The sequence below is a fragment of the Gossypium hirsutum genome, chromosome D08, assembly GCF_007990345.1.
Source record: "Gossypium hirsutum isolate 1008001.06 chromosome D08, Gossypium_hirsutum_v2.1, whole genome shotgun sequence".
NCBI lineage: Eukaryota > Viridiplantae > Streptophyta > Magnoliopsida > Malvales > Malvaceae > Gossypium > Gossypium hirsutum.
The window spans coordinates 13,573,821-13,593,242 of record NC_053444.1 but is presented as its reverse complement, the minus strand read 5'-3'; the positions used below and the strand labels follow the sequence as shown (position 1 = coordinate 13,593,242).

At 32.7% G+C, this 19,422-nt stretch overlaps 1 protein-coding gene across 1 annotated transcript; it reads left to right on the top strand.

The window, feature by feature from the left end:
• The first annotated feature begins 987 nt into the window (after positions 1-987).
• LOC107907855 (uncharacterized) lies at positions 988-1,581 on the top strand. The gene is made up of 2 exons (XM_016835168.1): positions 988-1,321; positions 1,442-1,581. The coding sequence occupies exons 1-2, from the start codon at positions 988-990 to the stop codon at positions 1,579-1,581; spliced, it is 474 nt and encodes a 157-aa protein (XP_016690657.1).
• The last annotated feature ends 17,841 nt before the right edge of the window (positions 1,582-19,422 follow it).

Genomic DNA, 19,422 nt, shown 5'->3' with positions numbered 1-19,422 from the left:
ACATACCACAGACATGTGTCCAACATTACAGGAAGGGGAAGCTAATAACGTTTTTCCAAATCAAAGAAGGTATAATCCATACTCAGCTACTTATAACGAGGGATAGAGAGATCACCCTAATTTTAAAAATCAAAATCGAGCTACACCTCCGAGATTTGAGCAGCAAAATTCTCGACCATATAATATGTCACAACCAAACCATCAAAACCTTAGTGCTAAAACCAAAACCCATACCATGCTCGAACAAATGATGAAGATGATGTCTGACGAAAAGAAGGAGACCAATGGGAGGTTCCAAGCTTTAGAAACAGTCGTGAAACAATTGCAAACTCGAGCCTCATCAGCCGACGTTAACCTAGGGAATTTTCAAGCACAAGTGAATAATCGATTGCCCTCACAGTCAGTGGCGAATCCAAGGGATAATGTTAGTGTCGTGACTTTGCGAAGTGGGAAGGAATTAAGACCTATACTGAAAAAGGTCCAAAACAGCAATGAGGAAAGTGAGACTCAGGTAAAAAGGGTTCGATTTGGTAGTAAAACAGAGGAGAATTTATCCATGCAGAAGGCTGATTCACAATCATCACAAGCCAACTCAAGAGAGGCAGAAAAATCGCACCTACAACAGTCCACTGTTTCGCGCGATGCAGCAAATTTTGAGTAGGAAGCGCAAACCGTCAAGCCTCAAATAGAAGGACGTTTACATGCTAATGATCAGCAGCGATCTTTTGTGCCGAAGGCTCTGTTTCCACAGCGCTTGAGGAAGGAAAAATCAGACGACGTCAATGCCGAAATCCTTGAGACATTTTGTAAGGTACAAGTTAATATTCCATTGATTGATGCAATTAAACAAGTGCCTAGATATGCTAAGTTTTTAAAAGAATTATACACATCTAAAAGGAAATTAATTGGGAATGAGAAAATTAGCTTAGGCGAAAATGTATCTGCGTATTTTAAAAGAAATTCCCAACTAAATGTAAAGATCCGGGAATGTTTTCGATACCTTGTAAGATAGGAGACCTTAAACTTGATAGAGCTATGCTTGATTTAAGAGCTTCTATAAATGTCATGCCTAGAAGTATCTACGACAAAGTACAATTAGGTTCATTAGAAGCAACAGGTCTGATAATTCAACTTGCATATAGGAGTAATGCCTACCCTGATGGTGTTTTAGAAGATGTTCTAGTGCAAGTAAATGAGTTAGTCTTTCCGGTTGATTTTTATGTTTTAGACATGGGACCTAATGATAATTCGATTGATGTCCCCTTACTCTTAGGTAGACCTTTTCTTAAGACTGCTAGAACGAAAATTGATGTGCATAAAGGTAATTTAACTATGGAATTTGATGGTGAGATAATTAAATTTAATATATTTGATGCTATGAGATATCCCACTGATATTAATTTCGTGTTTACTCTTGATGTAATTGATATTTTTGTTCAAGATGTTTATGAATTAGGGGATGAGGACGAGTTGAAAAGCGTTCTAGCTAAAGGCATTTTTGGTATTGATAAGCATGAATTTATCATTTCTAATTCTTTAATTAACTCATTTTGTGCATTAGACTCGCCCAAATTGACATGATTCAAGCCGATCCTCCCTAGCCTTACGGTGACTGGTAAGCAAGTTCCTTCATTGATTTCACCACCTAAATTGGAGTTAAAAGAGCTGCTTGAAAGTTTAAAGTACATCTTTTTAGGTGAAAATCAAACCTTGCCATTAATAGTGTCAAATGCTTTAACCGAAATCCAAGAATCTAAGCTGCTCAGAGTTCTTAAAGAGCATAGAGAAGCCTTCGGTTGGACACTAGCCGATATTAGGGGGCTTAGTACGACTTTATGCACTCACAAGATAGCCTTAGAGCCAGATTCAGTCCCCAAAAGAGGCCCTCAACGCCGATTGAATCTTCCAATGATGGAGGTAGTTAAGACTGAAATTTTAAAATGGTTGGAAGCCGATGTCATTTATCCTATAGCCGATTCAAAATGGGTAAGTCCAATTCATGTTGTACCTAAGAAGGGAGGAACCACAATAGTTACCAACGCAGAAGGGTTAGAGATTCCTACAAGAGTGCAGAACGGTTGGCGGGTTTGTATAGACTATAGGAAGCTAAACAAAGCCACTAAAAAGGACCACTACTCACTCCCATTCATGGATCAAATGTTAGAAAGGCTAGCTGGTCGCTCACATTTTTGTTTTTTAGATGGCTATTCAGGTTATTTACAGGTACACATCGCACCTGAAGATCAAGAGAAGACCACCTTCACTTGCCCGTTTGGAACTTACGCCTTCAAGAGAATGCCTTTCGGATTGTGCAACGCACCAGCCACTTTTCAAAGAGGTATAACGAGCATTTTTTCAAATTTTATTTCACATTTATTGGAGGTGTTCATGGATGACTTTACTGTTTATGGTGATTCATTTGATCAATGTTTGCATCATCTTGTGTTAGTTCTTAGGCGTTGCATTGAGACTAATCTGATATTGAATTTTGAAAAATGTCATCTCATGGTTGAGAAGGGTGTTGTGTTGGGGCATGTCGTCTCAGCTAAAGGATTAGAACTCAACCAAGCCAAAGTCAAGGTAATTAAGAATCTACCTTATCCAAGTACTGTGAAAGGAATTCGATCCTTCTTAGGACATGTAGGTTTTTACCGTCGGTTCATCAAGAATTTTTCACAAATATCGTCATCTTTGTGTATATTGCTAGGTGAGGATGTCGCATTTGAATTTAATGAGAGTTGTAAAAAATCTTTTGATGAATTGAAATTGAAATTGAAATTGAAATTGATCACGGCTCCTATCATTCAAGGACCGACATATGCATTACCCTTCGAGATTCTATGTGATGCTAGTGATAGGGCTGTTGGTGCGGCATTAGGACAGAGAAATGGTAAGGAGTCTTATATTATTAGGTATGCTAGCGAGCTATTAAACCTAGCTCAGTGCAATTATACCACGACCAAGAAAGAACTTTATGCCATAGTCTTTGCCTTAGAGAAATTCATAGCGTACTTGTTAGGAGTCAAAGTCGTTGTATTTTCTGACCATAGTGCTCTTAATTATTTGTTGCATAAAAAAAAGTTAAGCCCAGATTAATAAGATGGATTTTGCTTTTGCAAGAATTCGACTTAAAGATTAAAGATAAGAAGGGTAGAAAAAACCTTGTGGCTGACCATTTGAGTAGGATAGAGAGTGGGATTTTGAGGAATGAGCCGAGTGATTTATTTTCCGATGAGCGACTTTATAGTGTGTCTAGTACTTTTCCATGGTATGCCGACATAATGAACTACTTAGTGACTAGGCAGTTTCCTACGAATGCACCTAGACATTTGAAAGAAAAAATTAGAAGTCAAGCCCGATTTTACTTATGGGAAGAGCCATACCTTTGGCGATTTTGTGGTGACCAAATAATTAGGTGTTGTGTCGATGATAGTGAAATAGAATCGGTGCTTAATTTTTGTCATAGTCGAGAAGGTGGAGGACATTTTGGGCCTAAGAGAACGGCTCATAAGATACTTGAGTGTGGGCTATTTTGGCCAACTATTCATAAGGACTCATACACATTTTGCAAAAATTGTGCCTCATGTCAAAAAATCGGTAATTTAAGTAGTAGAAATCAAATACCGTTACATAATTTCTATGTTTGTAATATATTTGATGTATGGGGTATTGATTTCATGGGGCCTTTTCCCTCTTCTTTTGGTTATTTATATATTCTCGTGTGTGTTGATTACTTGTCAAAATAGGTAGAAGCATTTCCAACTAGGGCCGATGATGCTAGAACTGTGGTGAAATGTCTCAAGACCAACATCTTAAATAGATATGGAGTACCAAGGACTATAATTAGTGACAAGGGAACACATTTCTATAATAGAACCTTGAAAGCTTTATTTGTACAATTTGGTGTCACCCACAAAGTGTCGACAGCTTATCACCCTCAAACCAATGGGCAAGCCGAGAGTAGTAACAAGGAAATTAAGGGAATTTGGGAGAAAATTGTTAAACCCAATAGGAAAGATTGGAGCCAGAGGTTAGATGAAGCGTTGTGGGCTGTTCGAACAGCTTACAAAATGCCAATAGGGATGTCGCCTTATAGGGTTGTTTTTGGAAAGGCGTGTCATCTTCCCGTAGAGCTTGAACATAGGTCATTTTGGGCTGTTAAGCAATGCAATTTGGATTATAGTTTGGCAGGTGAAGAGCGCAAGTTGAAGCTGCAAGAATTAGAGGAGTTGCGCTTAGAGGCATATGACAATTCAGTCATCTACAAAGGTAAGTCGAAGGCATTTCGTGACTCAAAGCTGATTCGCAAGGAATTTAAGGTGGGGGAAAAGGTATTGCTATTTAATTCTAAGCTTAAACTGTTTCCCGGTAAGTTAAAATCAAGGTGGCTTGGTCCATTTATAATAACCGAGGTGCATCATCATGGGGCAATCGAAATTAGGAGCCTCGAAACTAATAAAATTTTCAAAGTGAATGATCACAGGTTGAAACATTTTCATGAAGGGGAGCAAGCAGCTTGGTTGGAGGAGATCAATCTTGAGGATCCATAAAAAATTGTGATGTCGAGCCAACGACTTAAACCAAAGGTGCTCGTGGGAGGCAACCCACGTATTCTGGGAAGTTTTTCTTTTATCTTTTCCATTAGTATTGTTCTTTCCGTTGGTAACTTTAATTCTCTTTTGCATTAGGGGCAATGCAAACATTAAGTATGGGGGAGAATCAATGAATTGATTTTCTAACGTATTTGATGCTTGTTTTGTTTTTAGTAACTTTCATGAATAAGACTTGTTAAATTTTCTTTAGGAAAATATTAAAATAAAAGAATGAAGATGTACTTCATGAATTCAAGTTGATTGGGGTGGTTGTATGTCGATTGGTTGGGTTAAATTTTGTTTTCAATTGACTGATTTTGGTTAATAATAAAAATTTTTAATCTGCTTAATTGATCAATTATGTGGTCCGTGTGAGGAATTTGAGCCTAGAGCGTAAGTTGGGACATCCATGCCAACTTGAGAGGTTATTATTCATTCATGTGTGATTCTTGTTATCGACTATCAATTACTCTAGAACTTGCTTTAGATCTTATCAAGTTTAGTAATACATTTGATTTACATTAATATGATTTAAGAGGCATTAGGAATTAAGCCACGATTACTCATAAAAGCCGACCTTGACATTCCAATTAGTTAGCCAATTTGAAGCCTTAATTTCCTAATTTGTTTTTATGTACCTCTAGAAATTAAACCAAAGCTAGGTAATTCAGTTTGGAAGTTCATCTTCGACATATGTTGGCCAATATGGGTAGGGTGTGCAAAATTCGGGTAAAACCGAAAAATTCGGTTAACCGACCGAATTCGGTTAATCGGTCGGTTAACCGAATTTTTTCGGTTGGGGGTCGGTTAATTATTTTTTGATTTTTCGGTTAACGGTTAATTCGGTTCGAAACCGGTCGGTTAACCGAATTTTTTCGGTTAACCGAAAAAATTAATAAATAAAATTATAATATATAAATATGCCCACTATTCATCTAAACCCAATCTAAACCCAAGTATTTAACCCAACCCAATTACCCAACCCAACCCAATCATAAAATTAAATTACAAATAATTTAATAAATAAAAATAAAATTTTAAAACTAAGACTAAAACTAAAGTCTAAAAGTCTAAAAATAATTTAATTATGTAGTGATTCAATTTGGTTAATTCGGTTAATTCGGGTAATTCGGTTAGTTCGGGTAATTCGGTTAATTTGGTTAATTTTTAACCAAAAATAAAAAAAACATATAATTTTCGGTTAATTCGGTTAACCGACCGAATTAACCGAAAAAATTTCGGTTCGGTTAATTTTTTTGAAAAAAATTTCGGTTCGGTTAACGGTTAAAGATTTTGAAAGGTCGGTTAATTCGGTTAATGTTATTTCGGGTCGGTTAACCGGTCGGTTAACCGAATGAACACCCCTAAATATGGGGTGGTTTTTAGCTAGAAATTAAGGGCTGATTTTCTTGAAAGAAAAAAAGAGAAGGGAAAAATAAATATCAATAAGTTGCAGCCTTCCTATGAACGAAGCATGAAATGGATCGGTTGAATCAAGTGGTATGAAGATGAAAACGATGAAAGGCTGATCAGTCATCTGTTTCCAAAGAAAAAAAAAAGAAAAAAAAGAGAAGAGAAATAAGGGAATTGATGACTTCCGAATGGTTTTACTAGCGTAAGAGAACTAGCTCCACCATCCAAATAAATTCCTCCCGTCCACCGCACATTACCTTAGCCCCATTACAACCTTTATTTAGCCTAGATTATATTTATGGAATTTTATGTGTTATGTTATAGGTAAGATGGACAAGCAAGCCTATGGTGGTTAATTACGGTCGATTTCAATTTGAGAGCATTATACTAACCTAAACACAATGAGTGAGGAGTGTTAATAATTATTCTTCCGGTGAGAATTGATCAAAGAAGCATTATTAATTTCCTCTTTTGAATAAACCAAAATCTAAATTGTTGATTTCAAAATTCATCCCAAGTATAGGCGATGCAACAACTCTTGATTAGTCTTGATTTTCTTGAAATTTTTCTTCATTCTTTTCAACTTGATTGCTCATGGACGATCAATAGATTAAGTATGGGGGAGTTTGTTAAGTTCAATTTTGAGCTTAATTTATCCAATTAAATTATTTAAATTATTGATTAAATTTTGAGCAATTGAATTTTAAATTAGTCTAAATTACGGCAAGAACATCCCATGCCGTAAGAATGTATTTTTGCTCCAATTCAATAATTTAATGTTAAATTTTTAAGTCATGTGCAGTGAGGGACATTTGGATGTCCGTACGGGTTCAATTTGGGATTTAATCTGCATGAATAAGCTACTGAATGACGATCATATGTTGGTTGAAGGAATTAAATTAATATTGGGACAAAATTTGGTCCAATAGAAAAGCAGCAAGCCGAATGTACAAACGGTTGGCAAGGAGAATTATTTTTAATTCTCCAAATTTCCTTCTTGCTAGCGGTGGCCAACTCCAATTGATTCAAGTAAATCAAATCAGACTTGAAGAGTTCAATTTAAAGTTAAACTCTACTAAGCTGAAGCTATTTTTATGCGACGGGTTAAGTTAGGAAAAGGGGGATAAGATCAAATTTAATTTTGAATTGTTGGAGGTTATTATTCCATAAATAGAGATGACCAGCAGCTGAAAAGAGGAGAGAAAAAATATACAGCAGCAGAGGGGCGTGGCACTCGAGCAAAGGAAAACCTTAAATTGAACCAACAAAAGCCGACCAAGCAGTTGAAGTAGCAACCCAAAATTTCAGCTAATTGAAAGAAGGGAAGCTCGACGAGTTGAGGAATTTTCTTCTCCAAGATTCAGCTTGTAATTTATGCTGTTCACAATTGATTCTTGTTTTGTTTCAATTGCTATGAGTGGTTAGAATATTCAAGCTTAGTTAGACACTTAAGAAACCTAGCACAAGGTATTTGAAGATTTATTTTGTTTAAATTTGGATTTGGCATTCTTGAGTTGCTTGTTTTATCGTTCAAGGAATTTTTCTAAATCAATTAGATTGATCACCTACTTAATTTAGGACTTTTCTCATAATCATCTAAGTGCAATTGAGTAATCGAATTTCTCAATTACATTTAGAACTGGTGATGATTATTTGGCATGCCGCTAATTAAAGCAACTACGGATTTAATTTTGGAAGCCGCTGGAGGATTTTCTTTAATTAACACAAGGTGAAGTCTCTAAAATACTGAATGCACTTTTAATTAGTCAACAAATAATAATTAAAGGTAGGACTTCAATTACGAATGTTCTCTAATTGAGTTTAAATTTACTTGGGATAGGAATTCACTTCGTAAGTGAATTTTCAGCCTTGTTGCTAGATTGGACTACTAAAATAATTTAAGATCGCGAAGGACTTGTGCTTGGTGGATTAAGGCGTCAATAACTAAGCATTCTTTCTCTTTAATTTGACAATTTTTCAGCATTCACAATTTAAGCTACAATTTATTCGTTACTATAGATCATTATTAGCAAACCCCCCATTTTTCTTTCTTGTCTGCATTTTATATTACTTTAGTTACAATTCCCTTCAAATATATTTAACGCGAGCTTCTTCATGGGACGATTCCCTATTTACCCTATATTACCAGTTAATGTTGTTGAATAACAGATTTAATCTGGTGGTCATAACGACAGCTACCAATACCATTAGTTGTTTAATTTCTGCCACTTAAATTCACATACACATAATTTATTAACATAACCTGTCAAACACAATCTCTGAATGATAAGATCACATAATTGAGCTCAATTTCACTATTCAATATGTTTTATCACATAAAATTTGCTTAACACTTACCACAATTTGACAAATTAGAGAACGTCTTACGGAATTGAGTACTTCTTTTTCACATTGCCATAGTATAACTATGGTCTTGCACATCGTCTCATATCACACACCGAAGCCATAGCCCAGCTATGGTCTTACATGGAAACACATATTACACCGATGCCATATCCCAGATATGGTCTTACACGAAAACACATAGTCACATCTTCACATGTTGCCATGGTCAAACCATGGTCTTTTCTGTTAATTCATCACATATCAGTGAACGAAAGTACTCATTCCTGCGTTCTACTCAATTTGACCTTTTAGTTTCTTTTTCGTGCTTTTACAATATTCAAACTTTAAATACGAACATATGAAATGATTCATCATTTCTTTCATTTACTAACAAATAATTATTAAATTCAACTATATGAACTTACAATTCGATTTTATAACATAACGATAATCATAATTTCGTAATAACTATTTGAAAAAAACATTATATCATTTCTAATTCAACGTTTATCGATTACAATTGGGCATATGACCAATTTATACAGAATTCATTCATATATTTTTCTCCTCCTCCTCTCCATTCCACATCCTTATTGTATATAACACGCTTATAAGTAACATTATCTATAATTTCACTATTTATTTATATGTATATTCAAAGTTTTCCATCCATGTCATAGTCACTAAATTATTTTTATCTTGAGCTACAGAACTCCAACTTAAGATCCACTAAATTCCTTTAAAACTAGACTTACATAACTTCTTACCAAAAAATTTTCAGAATTTATGGTTTAGCCAATAAGTACAGTTTATTCTTTAAAGTCATCCCTATTCTGCTGTCTGATAGTTTCGACCCTTCTTCACTAAAAATTAAGTATCTCCTTGTACAAGATTCAGATGATGTTTCTATTTGTTTCTATTGAAAATAGATTCATTAAGAATTTAAACATATAAATTTAAGCCCTTAATTATTTTTCTCCAATTTTTTTATGATTTTCCATATTCAGAATAGGGGAACCCGAAATTATTCTGACCTTGTCTCACAAAATTTATTATACCTAATAATTTACAATTTCATTGCTTACACCGTTTCTTCTATGAAAAACTAGACTCAATAAGCTTTAATTTCATATTTTATTCATCTTCTAATTTGATTCCCACAATTTTTGGTGATTTTTCAAAGTTAGACCACTCCTGCTGCCCAAAATTGTTTTAGTGTAAAATGTTGATTACCAATTTGACCCTAAACTTTTAATACATGACAATTTCATCCTCAGGATCGAAAAATGAAATTCTTGCAATTTAATCCTTGATCCAAGCCTAATAATTCTCATACATATCAATAAAAGCCCATGGATTCCATGAAATTTTAGAATTTTTCCACATAGTCAATACTTTTCAATTTAATCCCTAAAACATGTTTTCATCCAAAATTCTCTAATAAAACACCTTTAAACATCCATTAACATATCAATTTAATCATCAAATAAAAAAAATCATATGAACTTATTAATGGTATCTTCCAAAACTTTCAACAAAATCAAAAACTAATAGAATACTAAGTTGGACCTAATTGTAAAAGTTCAAAAATATAAAAATTTCATGGAAAAAGCAAGAATTGAACTTACTTGAAGATAAAATATGAAAGACCAGCTCTAAACCCTCTTCCATGACTGTTTTCACCGAAAGTTAAAGAAGAAATGGTCTTGAAATCCTTAAAAAAATTTGGCCACATAAACTTTATTATAATTCCAATTTTGTCCTTAAATACATAAAAATCTTTGATTTTTTAACAGTATGCCGCCTCAGCCACTTAAGTTGGTCCATTTACTCTTTTAGTCCTTCCTTATTTAATTATTAAGTTATTTAACCACTTTAGCAAGTTTTGCATATTTTCAATTTAGTCTTTTTTAATTAATTGATTGCCGAAACGTTAAAATTTTCTGACGAAACTTTAACACTACCATATTGACACTCCGTAAATATTTATAAAAATATTTACGGCTCGGTCTATAACATCAAGGTCTCGATACCTCTTTTCCTCAATTTCTTGACTTAATAAATCTTTATAAAACACAAATTACTAATTCAAAAATCTCTTAAAATCATATTTGGCTCGTAATTATTAAATAATAAAATTTACGACCTTATTTTCTTAATTTGGTGGTCTCGAATCACTATTTTTGACATTTCTGAAAATCGGGCTATTACAATTCTCCCCCTTAAGAATTTTCGTCCTCGAAAATTTCACTAGTAAAGAGGTTCAAATATTTTTCACTAACTGATAGTATCACCAATTTTCAAGGCTGAGACAATAACTTGTCACTTCTAAATCATGTATCAAGTAATTCTTTTCATACGATTTTTTTATTTATTTAAAAGTATAGATTATTACTTTGTCTTACTGTATCAAAAGACGGTTTACCTATTCACTGTAAATTACAACTTTCTTACGCGATTCAGATTGAACTAGAACTGATGTTTCAATCCATAGAACTTTCATCTGGTCAGAATTTTGCTAACATTTATCAGGCCATTCAAATCTTACATCTTTCTGTAATAACTGTATCACCAGTATAGCTATCAATTATCAACACTAAAGCCTTAAAATTTCTGAAATTATTACCATCATACTGATTGAAACCATAGTACCATAATAGAGTCGGCATTTCAACTGTATAAATAGAATAATACCTCAATTATTAATGGTATTTCCAATTAGAAAAGAAAAACTGAAAATAGTTCCAGTAACTATCAGTGCAGTAATATAATTTTTGCAATCCGAGATTCATATTACTGAACTCGCATAATAGAGTCAGGGTTTATGATAGTAAATATAATTACCTTTTTCCAATGAATATTTTTCACGAATAAATCATATTTGTAATTTAGAGCTTCAACCCCTAATAGTAGAAAACAGTATCACATGAATATTTTCATCAAGTCTTCTCTCAAGCATAATTGATTAGAATACCATAGAAAGATAGAATTGTATCGCTCATAGTTTAACAAGACTTTCAATAATTTCTTCTAATATCATAATCAAACAACCTTTTTATGTAATAAGAATCACATCTAAAAATGAATATTTACTTATATCTCTAAAAATAGCAGAACATGTAGAATACCTAGAAGAAATTGTTGTATAATATCTAATTATAACTACTACTTTTAGATATTTTCTTACGATTTCATCACTATTCCACTGAATACTAAAGTCATCAATAATATCACGTTATTCAGTTCACTAAAAGAACTAATTCAAAAGAAATTTCCAGTAAATTCGTTTTGTAGATACCATACCTGAATAAATCGATTACTCATAAATAACTTCTTTCTTAACAGTAACATTGTGTATTCCGAATAATCTTTAAAAAAATTTATCTGATATCTCAATCATAATCATCTTTATTTACTAACCCATTTTCAGCTCTAACTGCATTATTAATCATTTGGTCACTAAACTCTTCAATTCCACACTTGTAAACTTAATCAATATAAATCTGGTAAATTTCACTGTATAAATCTATACTTATAGGAGATAGAGGTCATAAAGCCTCAAAATTTAACTTTCATATATATATATATACACACATAACATGACTTTTATCGTCAATACATTCATTACAAACATTCATTTCGCACCTTTATAAATCTTTACTCACCATAGGCAACTCTCATTTCTCTATCAAATACTCAAATATCACTTTCATCACTGTCGGAACTAGCTTGGTTAGAAGCATTTTTGTCTATTAGTAAAACATTTCTTATCAAGATTACTCTTTTAAATGTATAAATGTATATATTCATTCTTATCTATAAGGATTTCTCTTTTAAACCTCCATGCAAAACTAAATAACATTTACTTATTCACAACTTTAAATTATTTTATTACAAATACATGTTTATCTATTCACAACTTTGTAACTTATTTTCTTTATAATCATTCATCATTAGATCTTAAAATCTTTTCTGGATCCTCCATCTTTTCACTATCTCTTTTCCTTGTAAACATTTTTCTATCATCAACATTAACATCACTTTATCTCCTCTTATTTTCCAAATAGTACTTTCTCTTGTTACTATCCATCTATTCTTTTATTTTCTTTTTTTTAATTCAATATTTCAAACATGAATCAGAGATAATCCTTTACCTTGTAACGAAAATTGTTTTCCTTTTTAGCAGAGGCTCAGTAGACGAAACAGAACACTTAAGATATACGGGACTGATACAGAGGTGTATTATTATGCATTATTAAACAGAGAGCACTAAAGTGCAATATATAGAGCACTAATGTGCTAATAATCGGAGAGCACTAACGTGCTAGAAATCAGAGAGCGTGTTAGTAATTAGAGAGCACTGACGTGCAAGTAATCAGAGAGCACTGACGTGCTAGTAATCAGAGAGCACTAATGTGCTAATAATCAGAGAGCACTAATGTGCTAATAATCAGAGAGCACGCTAAACTCCCTTAACATCCTAGTAGTTCTAGTCTCGTCTACTTGGGCAAATTATTTCATGAATACATATCACTTTTACACTTTTCGCATAATGCTTTTACATGCTTTACAAATTAATCCTTGTACCAATAATTCATGCATTTATATCCTCTCTGTCTTTAACACGTGTAATATATTTCAAAATTCAATATTCATCCATAATTCCCAAATAATCCTTATCATATACTTCATATATTACTTTTGTATATTTTGTAATTTAGTTATCAGCACAATATTTCGTGTAGCACTATAATTTACTTTTAATAATACATATAACATAATATTCACCATCGACATGTATTATAAAATATTTATTCATACCTTTATGAGTTCCAATTCATCATAATCAACTTTCTACTGATATATTTGAGTATTGCTTTCAATATTATCAGAATTATCTAAGTTGAAAAGCATCTCTATCTATAAGTAAAACAAATCTCATCAGGGTCGGGAGATATCACAATATCACAGGTTATATAGTGGCATTTATTTTTAGACTTCACATATACTACGTCCGGCCCGAGAACCGACTAAACTTTAGCTCTGATACCACTAAATATAACCCCTTTAATCTGTATTCATCGTCGAAATAGGGTTTCGAGACATTACCAGAGATTACAGAAAATTTTTGGATAATTCGAGTCATTTACAATTCAATTTGGCTTTCATTAGATAACATCATATACTATCACATTGAGCCATTATTTATCTCATGAACATTTAGTTCACGCTTTCTATTCACATTTTCATATTCAATTCACTATTTCTTCCTGTCAATCACAATTTCGAATGACAGATTCATGTAAATGAGCTCAATATCATTAGCTGTTTAATTTCTGTCACTTAAATTCACATACACATAATTTATTAACATAACCTGTCAAACACAATCTCTGAATGATAAGATTACATAATTGAGCTCAATTTCACTGTTCAATTTGTTTTATCACATAAAATTTGCTTAACACTTACCACAATTTGACAAATTAGAGAACGTCTTACGGAATTGAGTACTTCCTTTTCAAATTGCCATAGTATAACTATGGTCTTGCACATTGTCACATATTACACTGATGCCATATCCCAGATATGGTCTTACACGAAAGCACATAGTCACATATTCACATGTTGCCATGGTCAAACCATGGTCTTTTTTGTTAATTCATCACATATCACTGAACGAAAGTACTCATTCCTGCGTTCTACTCAATTTGACATTTTAGTTTCTTTTCCGTACTTTTAGAATATTCAAACTTTAAGTATGAACATATGAAATGATTCATTATTTCTTTCATTTACTAACAAGTAATTATTAAATTCAACTATATGAACTTACAATTCGGGTATTTTATGTTCTTATATCAAATGATTATATTCTGAAGTGAGACTCTTGTGAGTGGATATTGTTCTGAAGCCACGCTTTCATCAATAAATCCATGAGCATCTCTTTTCCTTTATTCTATTCTTTATATCTCTTTCTTTAACATTGTTTAATTGAATGTTTGTGTAAATATTAGAATCAATTTATGCTTCATATATATCTTGCATGTTTTAGTTGTTCTGATCTCATTAATTGATTGAAGGATAGAGTTTATTAGGGAATTAGTTATTTGGGAGAGGAAGAACTTAAACCTTAGGCTTGACAACCCTAAAAAGTCATTTAGGTAGGAATTAACCCAAAATTGATATGGCCTATCTATGAACGCCTTAACCTCGAACCGGTTTGGACTATGAGGTCGAAAGATAAGTAGTTCTTACCGACTCGTTATTCTAATGGACGTATCGAAGATCCTGCTAGGGTATCAGCAAGTTGATTGATTAGAACCCTACATCAATAATTAATTAGTTAAAATAATTGGATCTAGGCTAAAGGAACTCGCGTAGTCGAAATAAGGGATAGGAGAAGTCGGTAAATGAACTTATGAGTGGATTTAGGTTTAATTCAATTTATATATTTATTAGTATTATTACCATCTTACTTCTATATTACCACTACTAATTCGTGACTCAAGTAGATAAGTAATTATTTCTACTAATTGGCTTAAGAGTAATTTTCCCCAAACTGCAATCCCTTGGGTATGATCGTCGGAGAAATTACCTACTTCGTTGTAACTATATTACAACCTGACCCGTATACTTGAAACACCGCCTCAATTCCTTATATTTTGTAGCAGTATTCACACTCTAGACGTTAGTACATCTAGAGGCAATCAAGTTGTTGGCATCGTTATCGAGGATTGGGACGGTGATAATTGTTATTGAATCAATTACTTGTGAATAATATTAGTCAAAAGACAAACAAGCTAGATAGTGTACTATTTTTTCCATTAATTGGGTTATTTCCTTTTTCAAATTGTATTTACTTATTTATTGTTCACCTTATTGATTAAACGATTTAATTTTGAAAAATTTTGATTACAGGTGGTTTAATGATTAAAGGACCTCTTGGGCTGACGAATGGAACTACATAACAGGTTGGTCAAACGGAGCCATGACGAACCAATGGAGTGATGATAATAGGTGTGAGGACAATGAGCACTCATATAAACCTCTTTATGAGTCATACAACAAAGACAATGATATACTCAAACATTCAAATGAACCTTTTTGTGGTCTGCATAAGATTCCTTCATGTGAAACTACTGAGCCATCGAATTCCAAAAGATTATCAAACATGTCATACATGATGGAACAAATAAGGAAAATGCTCCAAGAGATATCTGAGGCACTACCTTCAAGGGAAGAGGTTATGCAAGATGTTCCCAACCTTGATCTAGATGACCCTTGTTTTGTTGTTGACCACCTTAAAATAGAAAATAATAGTCAACAATAGTTTGGAACTAGAGATCATAGGGATGAATTGAATATGGCTAAAGCGGTCTCTAATCCAATTGACATAGAAACAACCATAACAGTAGATGTACTCGCTCATGTGAAAGGAGAAGTAACCACTAACATGGAGCTTAAACCAATTTTGAATGAAAGTGTAGAAGAGCCAATACATTTTCTGGCCATAGCAGAGAAGGCACCAGCTGGAGAGATCCATAAGTTCAACTCATTATCTTCTAACAAGGGCAACAACGCTGGAGTGACCAAAACTTCATGCGACATGGAGAGGAGAAAGTTCAAGGCAATAATACCCCGAAAAAGACTCAGATTTGGCATCAAATGGCTCGTAATATGGATGTCACATCGGTCGAAAATAAGGCAACATCATTGGAAGCGACAAAATGGACTGATTCATATACATTGATAGAGGAACAAACGATCAATTAAAGTGTCGAGAATCAACTAGAAGTTCTTTTATGGTGGCGGCACGGATCGTCCTAATTTTTAAAGAACTTATATTCCCTGTTTTATATTGTGTTTCTTTTTTATTTTTATTTATTATTCGTTTATTTTATTTTTATTAATCTACGTTGTGTTTAGTTTTCCCACAAAAGGTGTAGATACCTTGGAGTAACAAAACCGAAAAAATTTGAAAAAGCCAGAAATAGGGCTCGATGTTGCGACATTGCCCCCTAATGTCGCGACATCCTAAACAAAACACACTTTACAACATTGAAGGCCCAAGTTCATCTGAATATTTTTAGACGTTATGAAATCCATTATCGAAACTTCTTCTTTTTCTTCTTATTTTTATATTATATTTCATATTTCTTGTCATAGTATTTTTTTTAGGTACTCTTTTCGTCCACTTGGAGCACAAATCCCAAGGTTATCATAACAATAAGGATCTAGCCTACTCAGAAAAGTTTTCTTGTTTGTAATTTAATTATTTTTTGTTAAGGGCAATGTATGTTCTGAAGTGTAAAGGACAATGCAAAGGATGATGTTAGCTCAGAAGGATCAACTCGAAATTGTCAATAGGGAATTGAATAGACCACAACAGGAAGCACACAAAAATTGTGAAACAAAGAACACAGTGATTTATAATAGTCCAGCCCCAATTACCTACTCCTCTACCTTAGCTTACCACAACTAAGGATTTTTCCAGAATCACTAATTTGGCAACCTTTGAAGACTAGGTTTAACCTTACAATCTCTCCTAAGATTTATGCCCCAAAATCTTAAGATACAACTCCCTTAAGGTTTCTACCCAAACCTTAACAATTAACCCTCTCTCAAAGAGAAACAAATAAGCAAACAAAGAAACAATAATTACAAGATTAGGATGTTTGTCAATTAAACATAAATACAGAAAAGAACACTTGAGCTAAATGAATATGATGAAGTTTACAGGAAAATATATGAAAAAATTAAGCTCTAAGTTGTTTTGATTGATTTTTAAGCTTTGCACATGTCTCTTGTTTTTGTTAAACCTTTGGAAGATGATATTTATAACCTTTAAGTGATTTTCGACCATGTGGTTGTTGTAGAAGTGAATATAGCCATTGGGGATGAAATACTAAGTCATTAAATTGACCTACAGCAATGAGCATCAATACCTATTGAAAGGGTATCGATATTTTTTTCTAATTAATGTTGATTTTAGTGACCGTTAGAGTAGGAATATCGATACCAGATCGATACCTAGCAAAGGTTACAAATTCCATAATGTCAATTTGGTATTGATTAATAGAAGGGTATCAATATCTTGTAGAATATCTATACTTAGACAAAAAGTATAAATACTTTTTTTGTCCTATTGCAATTCTAACTTGTTTGAAAATTATTAAAACATATTTGAAAATGTTTGACTCGATTAAAACCATTCTAACTTAATTTTATGAAATAGCTCAACTTTACTTTTATTTAAAAACACTTTAATTTGTTGTATCAAAACATATTATCAAATAAGACTTAGTTTAACTGAATAGCTTGTGTTTTTGTTTATTTGTTTACTTTATTTTAGTTGATTATTTAGAATATTATTGTTTTTGTTGCATGGTGCTTGGATTATAGTAACATTGTGAATAGTGGTTGAAAATAATGAAGCATGTAATGATTTTTGTCAAACATGAAATTTTTTATTAAAATGAGATAATTTGATTATTTGTAAGGGGAATTGATTAGGTTACTTAGTTAAATTACATAATAGATTAGAAGTTCCTAAGTAAGAATGTTTGATGATGCCATATGAGATATAAGTCTTTTAGATACTCGTAGCAACATGAATGCTTGAATTAATTATTATTCATTTGCTTTAATTTGAAGCATGAAAGAAATTGTGTATGGTGGGATGCTTAGGGATGACCGAAGGCATTGTTTGAATAGCCAGTTCTCAAATGACCATACCTTAGTGCTATGAATCTCCAGTCTCCTTATTTGAGCATAATAACTCCTTTTTGATGAACCAAAAAAATTGAAACCCAAAGACCACACATAAAACTTGAACTCTTCCTTATCATTGGTCATTTAATACGTTATGAAATAGATGTTAGGCTAGAGATTTTAAAGATTTAAGTAGAAACATCATAGTGGTTTTAAAAAAAGGAAGAAACAATGTGATATAGTGATTATAGGTCGGAAAAAATGTACAAAAAGAAAAATCCAGAAAAAGTCAAAATTAAAAACGTGAAGAAAAATTATAGAACAGAAATAAAAGCATTGTCACTGAGAAAAGGGTAAAAAGTCAAGTGACAAAACAAAAAGTCACAAAAGTGAGAAAACTCAATCATTAGTGGACTAAAACGTGTTAAATCAACCATAGTTGCTAGTATTATATTATATCTTCCTACATGGAGAGATAAGGTAGATGTGAGAGGGAGATAAAAGGCGATGAGCTTAGATGGGATACTAAGGGGGAAGAGAGGGAACAATGTCATGTGCCTAACTATTTCAAATGTTTGAACCTTTTTGAGCCATATCTTTCTTTAAACCCATATTGTCCTAAGCCTTAAAACATTACAAGCCTAAAAGACCAGTGTGACTTAAGCATTCTCTATGCATAATCTTCTGGAATTGCTAATAATTTTATTTAATGAATGTTTTTTATTCACATGATTGTGCCTTCTACATATATGTTTAATTTATGTTAATGGTGGTATTGTTAAACATTTGGTCATGGGAATTATTTTAATTTGTTAGTAACGTAACTTTGTAAACTAATTTTAATTTACTTTAAAAAATTTCAAGTCATCGAACTAAAAAGATTCAGTTACATGTGCGATAAGAATTGTTATACATTTAATATTTGACAACCATGTTTGCAGTAGTAATAAAATTCAAGGGAGGCCTTCTTATTGCATGCTATGTGTCTGGACTTGGTTTGCCTGAGGATAAGCAAAAAGTTAAGTGTGGGGGAGAAGTTTAGGTGTGAGGTTCTTATTTACATCCATCTTCACTAACTTTAGCTTTTTTAAAGAAAGAAACTAAGTTATTTTCGTATTAATCCTTTTTTTCATTTTCTCTTGTTCCAATATATGTGTTTCTGGTTGCTTGAGGACAAGCAACATGTGTGGGGGAGTCACCTGCCACGAATTACACTATTATTTACATCCTTTTTACACATAACTTTAGCTTGTTTAATAGCTAAATCAAAGCATCTTCGTATATATTTAGGTTTTCATACTTAAAGTAGTAATTTATGCTTTCTAATAGTTTTTATTACATTTTATATATCTAAATA

Bases quoted from the DNA above. Each gene is read 5' to 3' on its own strand.
- LOC107907855 (XM_016835168.1), top strand. From the start codon at position 988: ATGTTTTCGATACCTTGTAAGATAGGAGACCTTAAACTTGATAGAGCT. The intron at 1,322-1,441 runs GTAATTTAACTA...TTTTTGTTCAAG, and splicing joins GAAAATTGATGTGCATAAAG to ATGTTTATGAATTAGGGGAT.